General features: G+C 43.3%; 1 protein-coding gene across 5 annotated transcripts in view; it reads left to right on the forward strand.

Annotated features, from left to right (window-relative positions):
• The window catches only part of EPN2 (epsin 2), a 56,040-nt gene that overhangs the window by 22,656 nt on the left and 21,206 nt on the right, over positions 1-12,178 (forward strand). For all 5 annotated transcript variants that reach the window (XM_064390827.1, XM_064390825.1, XM_064390830.1 and 2 more), the window contains one exon: positions 8,509-9,282. In XM_064390827.1, the coding sequence (XP_064246897.1) occupies positions 8,688-9,282 (595 nt within the window). In that variant the 5' untranslated portion in view covers positions 8,509-8,687. The remainder of the gene's footprint in view (positions 1-8,508; positions 9,283-12,178) is intronic.

The following is a 12,178-nucleotide window of genomic DNA, read 5'->3' on the forward strand; positions in this document are numbered from 1 at the left end:
AATTCTACAAAAATCAACAAAATAATAATAAAGTAATAACAAATATTTTTATTGTTGATCAAGCATGACTCTTTTTTGTGCATGAATGAAGGAATTGGAAAGTCTGAAGCAGAAAAAAGAGGCAAAACTTTCTGTCAAATGTGCTGAAATTTAAAAAAAAATCTTTAAGTGATTCACTTCCATCAAAGCTGAACTTAAAAGTACAGCTCAGAATCAGGAACTGGGGCACCACAGAAGTTGACCAAAGAGAATTATTTTTATATTATTCATTATTCTTGAGTTCTCTTTCCTGGGAGCCAGAATCCAGTGTAGAATTCCAGGTGGCACAGCTGGGACCTCTCCTCTGGAATTGCTCCTGCCAAGGTGGTGGAGCTGGACACGTCAGACTGGTCTGAGAGGAAGAGGGAGAAGAGGTGGGTTGGTTTGGGAAGGATTTTGGAAACTGTGGTGTGTGCAGTATGAAAAGATAGGAGATGGGAGGAGTCAGAGGGAAAGCTGAACATTTGGTGTTGACAGAGCTAAAATCAGGGTGGGAAAAGGCAGGGCTAAGATTTTATGAGATGTGGTAATTTGGAGAGTAAAGAACCAGATTTCCTCCTGGAATGTGGAATTGCTTTGTGCCTAGGCAGGAAAAGGAGATTTCCCAGACCCCCAGGCTGCAGTCACCTGAACCAAGTCCCAAAGCTGAACCATCAACTTCAGCTCCAGTTTGAGCTTCCCAGGTGCAGCTTTGCCCGGTGAGCTGTAACTGCAGACTGCTGTTGAAATGCCTGGTGCTCCCCTTCTTTGGGGTGTTCTTTAGAGTAATTAGAGTGACCTTGGCTTTAATTGCTTGGGTGACATGGTCTGTGGGCAGCCCCAGCCCTGCCTGCCCGGGTGTGTGGGGAGCTGTTCCACTTGTGGCTGTGCTGTGGGCAGAGTGGAGAGGCAGGAGCTGCACAATCCCATCCTCACCTGGGGTTCTGATTTGGGGAGAGTGGAGAGGCAGGAGCTGCACAATCCCATCCTCACCTGGGGTTCTGATTTGGGGCAGAGTGGAGAGGCAGGAGCTGCACAATCCCATCCTCACCTGGGGTTCTGATTTGGGGCAGAGTGGAGAGGCAGGAGCTGCACAATCCCATCCTCACCTGGGGTTCTGATTTGGGGAGAGTGGAGAGGCAGGAGCTGCACAATCCCATCCTCACCTGGGGTTCTGATTTGGGGCAGAGTGGAGAGGCAGGAGCTGCACAATCCCATCCTCACCTGGGGTTCTGATTTGGGGCAGGATGGGCAGGCAGGAGCTGCAGAATCCCATCCTCCCTGCTCCTCTGAGCCTGACTGCTCTGGAGCCCTGGGCTTGGGCCAGAACCTTCCTGCAGGGAGGATTTTGGGATGTGTTTCCTACTTTACAATCTTACAACAATTTATTCACAGAATCCCAGAATGGGTTGGGTTGGAAGGGACCTTAAATCCCATCCAGTGCCACCCCTGCCAAGGCAGGGACACCTCCCCCTGTCCCAGGCTGCTCCAAGCCCTGTCCAGCCTGGCCTGGAACACTTCCAGGGATCCAGGGGCAGCCACAGCTTCTCTGGGAATCTGTGCCAGGGCCTCCCCACCCTCCCAGGGAAGGATTTTCTCCTCAACTCCATCTCATGAGCAGACAGCTCCTGTACCTGAATTTCTGAGGTTTAAAGCAATCTGGTGTTTGCTCTGATAGTTGAATTAAGACATTGTGGTGACTTTTCATGATGATTGTGCAAAATCTGGTGGCTGTGAGGGAAGGCACTTGAAATTTTATGCCATGAATGGACATTGATGAATGTAAGTAGGATATTAAATCAATCTCTGTTTTCTTTGCAGGCTTGTAGTTTGTGCTGGCAGGAAGCACACTTAATTAAAATGGAAAAAATAGTTTTTGGATGTATGGACAGGTATTTCTTGGCATCTTATACTTCTTGAACAATCCTTTTCCTTAGAAATCCATGTCATAAAATAAAAGTATTAATCCTTCAGCTTCCACCAGTAGTAACAGAGAGTTAAACTGTTTTTCCCCCCTAATCTTTGTCAGGGTGAGCATTTGCCTCTGGCCTGCTGAGTGTCTTAATGTGGTTTCATGTCTGGTGTGTGTAGGAGGATGGGAGAAACTGCACTTGGTGACGTTTGCTTCATATTAATAAGGGTGAAAAATCAATTTAGGTAATGAAATCATCGGGTAATTTTCAGTAGCAGGTATCTTCCCCAAATACATCCCCAAAATATGGAGTCTGATACATGAGCACACATCTAGGTGAATATGAATTTTAAAAATTGCAGTTCTATGGGAAAACACTGGGGTTTAAAGAAGAGAGCTGACATTTTGTGCTCTTGTATTTTTTGCAGTTCCTCCTGTGTTCAAGCTGATCTGTGAGGGCCTGAGCAGGTTCCCCCATAACAGCCTAAGTGACAAGGCTGGACTTTTCTAATTAGAAATAGATTCTGAGGCACATCCTCTGGCAAGAATTTTGGATATCCTCTTCCCTTCCAAAAGGAAAATGTGAAAGGAGAGAAGTCTCCTACTGCCCTTAATTCAGTTGAAAATACAATTCCAGAGTACTTTGTAAGCTGAATTTATTTCAGATTGTTACCTTTCAGTCAAGGCACACATTGGGTGGTCTTTTTTTTTTTTTTTCCTACTCAATTTGTGAGAAAACAGATGAAGTGCTTTCCTTGAAACAGGTAATCCCCAGAGAACAAATTCCTTTGGGGAGGTGTTTTCACTGCCCTGTTGGATTAATTTGCATTTGGCATTTCTGCTTTGGTGTGTAATGGCCTGACCTCACACTGGTGTGTAATTGTGCAATATTCTGATATTCACTGCACACCTGCAGCGTGCAGAATAAACTGAGATGTGCCCATGCCAGACAAAACCCTTCTCCTGACCAGAGATGGGGCAACTGAGAGGTGTTTTAAAAACTTTTATTGCATTTTCAGTCTTGTGAGAAGGGTGAGACAATACAGGTGCTAAAATTCACACCATCACAATCAGAAGCCAACTGTTTGTTAATTACAATACATTTTAAGTGTTTCTTGGTCTATCAGCTTTAGCCACACCATGCTGTAGATGCCTTAAAGCAAATCATCTAAAATTACCCCCTGTGGGTCCTACTACAATGCATCTTTCATAGTTCTATTTCTCCAAAGTATTTAATCTTAAATACTAGTTTTAAATTTAGTCTTAATATTCTGCAAAGTCTTTTAGTCTCATCTTATCATAGAAAACCAGTCAGCCAATTTAGATTGATCAATAACCTCTGAAACAACAAAAAAAAATTAAATATTGTAAAAAAATTAGTAAGTGAACAAGTACAAAAAACCCACATCAAACCTGCAAACCTGCCCACAGTGCAGGTGGCACTGTGGGTGACACTTGACCTGGCTGCAGAAGGAGGAATGTGTTATTTTTAAAGAGCTGTTGTCAAAGCTTGTAATCCTAAAATTAGATCCCGGTGCAGGTCGGATTTGGGTCGTGAGTGGTGATTGCAGGTCTGGCAGAGCTGGCCCCTCTTCCCAGCCCTTCAGAGCACTTTTACAGCCCCCTGTCCCTGATTCCAGCTGCAAGGGCCAGTGCACCTGGGGTGACAAAACCCCACAAAGGCCATGGGAACTGTGTGTGACAAAGCCCCACAAAGGCCAGGGGAGCTGGGGGTGACAAAACCCCACAAAGGCTGGTGGAGCTGGGGGTGACAAAGCCCCACCTGGCTTGGCAGGTCCCACAAGGACGTGGCAGGTGGTGCTGCTGTGTGAGGCAGGTTGGAGATTTGCTCCTCGCTCCCCTTCCCATCTACTCTGAGAAATGAGCTCCCCATGGAGCTCAGATGCTGGGAATTTAGGAGACAAGAATGAACAAAAGGTGGTATGGAGAAAACAGAACCAGATTTGTGTCTGTAAATCTCTTTTACAGCTAAAAGTCTGCTCAAGCTGGAGCTCCTTTCCCCCAGCGAGGCTGAGACAGGGCTGTAAAACCAGTGCAGAATCAAACCTTGGCACTCATGAATATGCATAAATTTGAAGGAGAATTATCTTTCAGCATTAACTCTTTAAATAAAGAAATAATTTGGCCACCTGCTGCCTGTGAAAGCTGACCTTGTTCTCCCATTTGTAAAAGGGAGTGGAAAGCTTCCAAAACTTTGAATTTTGAACCATTTCCTCTCCTCAGAAATTACACTGAAGACAAGCATTTAAGCTGTGAAAAATGGAACTGAAACCTTTCATCTGGAGTTAACCCTGCTCTCCAAACCCTTTGCCAATCTGTATTTGTAACTCGTTTCCTAAATAATGTTGAAGGTTGAGGAAGGGCATTGATGGGAATTTCAGGCTCTTCATTTTGCTGTTTTATTCCCATGAATTGCTGTTTTCTCTGCTGTAGAATAGCAAAAGAGAGCTAATAAGTGTTCTGCTTGTTGGCTTTTCTGTGTAGTGCCAAGTGTCTTCTGTCCTCTCAGTCCCCTCCTCCAAGTGGCCACGATGCACAGTTGCCCCTTTTCCTGTTTGGTTTTGGGATTGCAGTTGAATATTTTATCCTGGGCAGGGTAATGGTACCCTCTGGTCAGCCAGTTGTTCTCTGAGAATAATTTATGAAGAAAGAAAAAAATCAGAGAATTAGTTAAGTTTTAAAATCTGTCTAGCAGTGTGGATTTGGTATAAGAAAAATGGCTTTTTTCTGCATTATATTCCTGATTTTTATATGAAGGTTTGTGCTTGGGTTTTTTTCAAATTTCTGAGTTGTTTGTGGAAAATGAGACTTCCTAAAACACAGTGGGCTTGGATTTAGACACACAACGAGCTATCCCAGGAAAAGCAGGATGTGAATTCAGTGTCAGACAATGGGAATCCTTTTTCTTTGCCATAAATAGGAGCTGACTTCTTGTTGGGGTTGGGGTTGTGTGTGCAGGTGTGGTGTCAGTATCTGTCAGGTTCCTCAGTCAGCAGCTTCTCTGAGCCTGATCGTGGCAGATTGGCAAGAATTCCCTGATTTATCCTGGAATGCAAGTCCCTGAGCATCTCCTGCCCCTGTCACTGCAGCCTGGGAGCAGGGAGAGCAGATCTCTGTGTTCCCCCCTGAGAGGAGAGGCAGCAAGGCTGGGATATTTTTATGCAGATTAATGTTCTGCAGATTCAGATCACAGACTGAATTAATAACTATTTTCCAAACCTCCCTTTTCATGCATGTGACTTACAGTAAATGTCTAATCTAAGGATATATGTTGTCTGTAATACTATTAATTAAAATTTTATGCAAATGTCTGCTGAACTCCTGATGCTTAATGTTAATTTTCACACTTGATATTAAAAGCTTTTCATACATTTCCGGTGCATGCTTAGCTGGGCTGTGCAGATATTTACCTTCAGGCTGACACAAAGGGCATTTTATCAGTGCAGACAAATCCTGCTTGGAGTTTTGCATTCCAGAGGTGTGAATGGATTCTGCTGAAAGCCTGTCTGTAGGTGGATTTGTGGGGCTGTTTGCTTTCAGCTGAGTTTGTGAAGGACTCTGTGGCTTGGCCTTGGTTCTGTGTCAGTCTCAGCAAGTTAAAGATGTTTCCTCGTGCAGATTTCATTCACTGAGCTTCATCTCTTGTGAGAGAGATGAGGAGTTCAGGCAAGAATTGCTTCTGTCTGCACGTTGAGTGTAGGAAAGCACCAGGAGAATTCATTATTTGTGTAATGGAATTGCTGGAATAGAAGGGCACGGGGTGTTTCCCTCCAGGTTCCCCCTGCTAACACAGGTAAGCTTCACCTTCTTGTCTGCACATCTCTTTGCTTTGGATTGGAGGTGTCAGATACTTCAAAATAGAGAAAATGCCTTGTAGGGACCAAGAGCAGAAGTGAGGAGGGCTCCCCAGGACTGAACTCTTTAACTTCCACAGAAATCTGCTCAGGCTTTTTCCTGCTAACCAGAAACAGCTTTAATCAACTGGTCTCACTTTCTGCTTTCTTTGCAACTCTGCTGTTGAAAATGCAAACTCACATTTTTGCTGAAGTTGCAAGTGCATTGTGCTTCCTTGTGGTTTGTTGTGAGAAGTTAATTCACTGATGTCTCTGGAAAGAAGAAATCTAAATTTTCTGTGTAAGAATTCTTTAGAGTGTGTTAGAAACTGTTCCTCTTTTATGCAGTTGAGATGTTTGGCTTTCTGATCTGTTTAATGATAAAAGAAATTGTGGTGCTGCAAGATTTGGAATAATCCAGGAGAAGGCTTCCATTGTGTGGTGAGGGAGCAGAGTGAGTAAAGCAGGGACAGACAGAGCTCTTGGGTGAGGGTCGGTCCCACTGAGTTCTTGGTGCAGCTGCACTGGTGGGGGAGCACCAGCCCCATCAGCTTCCCATCCTGCCATCCCCTGGGTGTTTATCTAGCTTCAGAATAAATTGCTTTTTATGGGCTATGAGTAGAGTAAGATGAAAACATGTCCATCAAGAAAAGGAAAAAACAAACCTTAATGTCTCATTGAAGGCCTTGGTTTTCAGGAGTGAAGATAGGAAAGTGAAGAATCCCTCAGCGTTGATGGATTGCTGGGTTTTGAGTCTATTACAGAACAACAAGTGAAATATTTAATTTCCTGGAAGTGTGTAAATTGCTGGTTTCTCTTTGCCCAGTGTGTTCTCTCCTGTGTTTGCTCTGGGGTTGTTTTTCCAAAGTGCTCCTCCAGCCTTAGAAAAGCTTCCAAAGGAGTTCTTCCTTTGGTTTCTCCTCCAAAACCAAGTGCCTGCTTTCCTAGTGAGCTGTAATTGGGAGGGAATGAAGGCTCTTTGCTCTGTTTTTTTAGACTTTGACAGCTCTGTGTTGCATTTAATCAGCTCCAGAAGTGATCCAGGGTTGGGTTGTTGTTACTAGCAAAGCTTAAGAGACTTGGAGTATTTTTCTTGTGCTGTTGTGTAAAAATGGCTGGATTTGGTGTGAGAGAGAGAAAAGGGAAGCAGTCTTCTGTTGTGAGGGTGGTTAATTCTTCAGGGACTTTTACATGTGAGGTATTAAAATGATTTTTCCAAAAGCCTGTGAAATTGTAAAGTAAGGAACTTGTCTTTGGGGAGATAGACACAGGTGAGGCACTTGCTCCTGTAGTGCACTTGTAAAAGATTTTGGGAAGGCCTCTCATCCCTGGCCTTGAAAGAAATAAAACTTTCATAAGGCAAGAATGTTTTTCATAGGGGGTTAAAGGGTTAAAGGACAGGAAATGGGGTTAGGAGTAAATGTTGGTTCTCAGAGGGAAGAGCTCTTCCCAGCCAAGTGTCCTGCCAGAGATCAGTGCTCGTGCAAATACTCCCTTTAGCAGATTGGCCCAAAATAATATGGCTAAACTGAAGCAAATTAGTCAAATTTGAACTTGAATTGAAAGGCTTGATGAAAGATTGAGACCTGCTGAGGGCTAAAGTGGCAGGTGAAATGCACAGTGAGAAGAGCTGTGTGTATCCCAAGAAATGGAGTTTCATCTGTGCATGGAAATGGCACTGTGGTAATTTTAAAAATTATAACCATGTCAGGTTTGAAATCTGTGCTTTCCTTGTCTCCAGTGTCCCTGTGAGGGACGAGGTTGGTTCTGGGAGTGTTTGGAGGAACATTAAAGGACATCTGGAATGGGCAGCTCTGAACGTGGCCAGCTCGGTGCCAGAGTCCCTGCTCAGTGTTTGTGCCACTGGTGGCCCTCAGGGCTGCTCTGTGTTCATGGAATGGCCAATCTGCCACTTCGCTCCAGTAATTTATTCCAAAGCTTAATAGGCCTCTGTTTACTTGAAACAGTGACCTTAACTAAAGAACTGACACAGCTTTCCAGCTCCACAGCTTGTCCTTGCCTTTTCTTGCCAGTCATTTTGGCTTTACAATTCCATTCTCACAGAATTAAAAATTCTCCAGTGCTGTGTGAAAGACACAGAGCAGAAAGTGTGGATCTGCTGAGTGTTGTCAAATGAACAAAATAAATGCATTTGGGAACAAAAAAATTCCTTCTAATCTGCTCATCATGAAAGGTCACCTTGAGTTGGAGTGTGTTGGGCCACAGGACCTCTGTCCTGAGACTGAGAGGGCTTTAAACTACTTTAAACTTTAAACTAGCCAGGCTTTCAGAAATGGCTTGGTTGATTTTTTGGATATTTGCTCTTTCTCTCTGGATGCAGATTTCTGCTGTTAGAGGGCTGCTGAACATGGAATTCCTCATGTGGTTTCATCTGAGCTTTGTAATTTCTGTAATTTAAAGTTTTAGGTAGGCTTTACGTTGGAAACTAAGTCTCCAGGTTGGACTTTGTTTCTGGTTTGCTTTTGAAATTTTGCCTTTGTATCAGCGTGGTTGTCTTCTTGCTTTTGTTTTGCTCAGCACTTCAGGTTTTTAATCTTAAATGTTTAATGTGACTCGTGAGAAGAACAAGTTATTTTCCAAATCAGAAGAAATTCGAGGAGGAAAAAATTAATCTAGGAAAATTTCTCCCAAGTGTTTGTGGCTTGCTGGCTGTGCAGAACAATCAGACCCAACTAACCTGCTCCGTTTTCTTTCCTCACTCAGGTCATGATTTTCATTTTCTCCTGTCATTCTCTTGAGGAGAGGAAATGATTGTAGTGGAACGTGTCACAAGCACGCCACTGCTCCGGAGCCTTCGCAGTTCAGACACGTTCCTAGAAGAGCAAATTTAGCCCTTTGCTGTTTGTGTTGTGGAATCTGTCTTGGTAAAAAGGGAAATAAAAATGACGACTTCGTCTATCCGACGGCAGATGAAGAACATTGTGAACAATTACTCAGAGGCCGAAATAAAAGTTCGGGAAGCGACCTCGAATGACCCCTGGGGTCCTTCCAGTTCCTTGATGACTGAAATAGCAGACCTGACCTACAATGTTGTGGCCTTTTCTGAAATTATGAGCATGATCTGGAAACGACTGAATGACCACGGCAAGAACTGGCGACACGTCTACAAGGCCCTCACTCTCTTAGATTACCTGATTAAAACTGGCTCTGAGAGGGTGGCCCAGCAGTGTAAAGAGAATATTTTTGCTATCCAGACGTTGAAAGATTTTCAGTACATCGATCGAGATGGGAAGGACCAGGGCATCAACGTGAGGGAGAAATCCAAGCAGCTGGTGTCCCTTCTGAAGGATGACGAGCGCCTCAAGACAGAGAGGGCCCAAGCCCTGAAGACCAAAGAACGGATGGCTCAGGTGGCCACCGGGGTGGGCAGCAACCAGATCACCTTTGGCCGAGGCTCCAGCCAGCCCAACCTGTCCACCAGCTACTCAGAGCAGGAGTATGGAAAGTCTGGAGGATCCCCAGCATCCTACCATGGCTGTGAGTACAGCAACCACATCCCAAATCCTTTTGTGTGGGTGCTCTCGGGGCTGGGAGCGAATGGTGGGAGGGTGGAAATGCTGCCTGCCAGGGGCTCTGGGATCTCTGGGTCTGCTCCGTGCTGTTGATGTCTCTGCAGATGCCTGGGTAAATATTTGCTTTGGAGAGGATGTGTGTAGTGGTGGAAATCGATTTTAAAAGCCCTTGTTTGCTGTCAGTTCCAAAGGCAGCAGTGCCAGGCTGCTCTCGTGAACCTGTTCCAGTGTTTGCTGTGATGGGGAGGGTGTGAAGGGGAGTTCCTGTTTGTTTCTGGTTTTAAAAGGAGTGCTTGAGGATGTGTTCTTTTTGTTCAGGATGGAATCTAGGATGGGTTGGGTTGGGAGGGAATTTAAAGCTGTTCTCATTCCACCCCCCTGCCGTGCTCAGGGACAACTTCCACTGTCCCTGGCTGCTCCAAGTCCCATCCAGCCTGGGCTTGGATTAAGAGTAAATAAGAAATACAGAATATTTCCAGAATCATTTTGCTACTTTATGCTGCTCCTATTGGACTTTGGCAACAATGCTGCTGTTTAATTTCCTTTATTGCTTACTCAGCAGTTCTTGGAGGAGGAGTGCTTTAAATGTGTATTTAAATATTTAAATTCTCTGCATTTGGTGTGTGAGTGTCTGTCCTAAACACTAAATACTATACTTCATTCTTAAAAAATGAATGCAGTGATGTGGGAAGAGCAAATTCTTTCCAGCACTGCTTGGTGGGACTCCCTGTCATGTCAGGAAGAGGCCTGATCTGGCACTAAATCCTCCTTAATGTAAGTAATGATCTGATGAAAGCTGCTTTGGCTGGGATGTCAGTGCTTGTGGTCTAATTCTGAAGGGAAATCTTTTCTTTAAATGAATGTTTAGAGAGTGTGCAGGGCTGTGACTGAGCCAGGGTGCAGGAACCATTGAGCACCAGCTTTAAGAATCTGAACTTTGTCATGTCCTGGGTCCCAAAGTGCTTCTTAAATCACAAATCCATGAGTGGGGTCAGCCCTGCTGACATTTGCAAGAGGAGATAGCAGGAAAATCAAACCAGGGTGGAGAAAAGCTCTGTTTAAAGCTTTGGAGACAAGCAGAAAAAATTATTTCCTAAAGGAAATTTTTTTAGCATCGAGGGTACAAAAAATGTGAGTGAAGGTACAAAAAATGTGAGTGAAGGTACAAAAATGTGAGTGAAGGTACAAAAATGTGAGTGAAGGTACAAAAATGTGAGTGAAGGTACAAAAAATGTGAGTGAAGGTACAAAAATGTGAGTGAAGGTACAAAAATGTGAGTGAAGGTACAAAAAATGTGAGTGAAGGTACAAAAAATGTGAGTGAAGGTACAAAAAATGTGAGTGAAGGTACAAAAAATGTGAGTGAAGGTACAAAAATGTGAGTGAAGGTACAAAAATGTGAGTGGAGGTTTCCAGCTATGAGAATTTTTGATCTTGGCTTTTAATTAGCAGTAGGATAATAAACATCTTAATTTTTCTGTAATAATAATTTTTCTGTGTTTATATTTTTTCTGTAATAACCATGCTTGAGCACTGTGAATTTTTAAAGTAAAACTCATATATTGTTACCTCAACAATAACAACATTTTTCCTTTTCAAATCTATTGATTGTTGCTGACTACAACAAAAATTCTTAATTCAGAAATAGCTTGAAATATTGATTTTAACTTGGGCTGAAATAAGTGACTGAATTTTGCTGAGCACACCTTGGGTTTCACCGAATTATTTCTCCACCAATCCCAACTTTTAATTAATGCCTGGAACTCTTGTTTGGAATCCTAAATGCTCCCAAGGATTCCTCCAGCAGGGCTGAGCGATGCAGGGCGTGTTCCTCAATTGTTCCTGGGCTGCTTTAGGAATTTGGAAGGGAGAAGGAGTTTGGCTGTCCCTCAGTGCTCCAGGGGTGATTTGCTGCTGCCTCCTCCCTGTGTGTGTCCTGTGGCAGGGTTGCTTTGGAGGTAAAGATTCCTTAAGCTTTTTTTTTTTTCTCTCACCCCCTAAGAAGCTTTAGAAATCTCTCTCTCTTTTTTTTTTTTTTTCTTTTTTTTTCTCCTTCTTCTCCCTTGGTTCTTCCTCTGTTCCAGCTCTCCTGGACTTTTTTTGCTGTGCATCAGCAGAAATCCAGGTGGCTCTCAGGTTGTCTGGTTTGAGTTTGAAATGTGTTTTTTATCTGGTTTAATTGAGTGGAGCAAAGCAAACCAGCACCTTCCAGAGCAGCTGTGCTAAGTCCTTCTGATATTGGGGAACTGGGAAGAGCTTTAGCCCAGGAAACGAGCAAGGAGTTTCATTAAAATCCAGACATTTAATCTGTTACATAAATGTAGGGTTATTCCTGTGCCTGCTAAATTTGATGGAAAAGATGCTTTTCATTATTTAAAGTGAAAGAGATTGCATCCATTGTGTGTTCTTAAAAAAATTAATTTTTTATATATAACATATAAATAAAAAAATAAAATTAATAAATAAATATATATTTAAATTATATATTTTTAATTACTAATACCCTTCTTTTGTGCTGAAAAAAATCTTGATTCAGAAAAAAAATCTGTAAAAGGAATGAAGTTGTGCTTCACTCCTGGGAAATACTCCCCTTAGAACATCCCTAAGATGCTGTTGCTGCTCTGTATGGTCTGGCAGAATTCTCTTTCATTCCTCTGAGCCTTTGAAGAAGAGATCAGAGACTTTTAGATTTGCCATCTACAGCAAGAGATTTGCCTCCTCAGAATGTTCAGCCACCCTTTGCTGCATGTCCAGCACTCCTGCTTAGCAGGCAAATAAAATAAAGTTTGGGAGAGTGGCAGAGCCCTTCTGGCAGCACCAGCCAGCAAATGTGGAAATGGGGAAATGTGGAAATGTTTCATC

This window comes from Passer domesticus, chromosome 15, assembly GCF_036417665.1.
Source record: "Passer domesticus isolate bPasDom1 chromosome 15, bPasDom1.hap1, whole genome shotgun sequence".
Classification (NCBI taxonomy): domain Eukaryota; kingdom Metazoa; phylum Chordata; class Aves; order Passeriformes; family Passeridae; genus Passer; species Passer domesticus.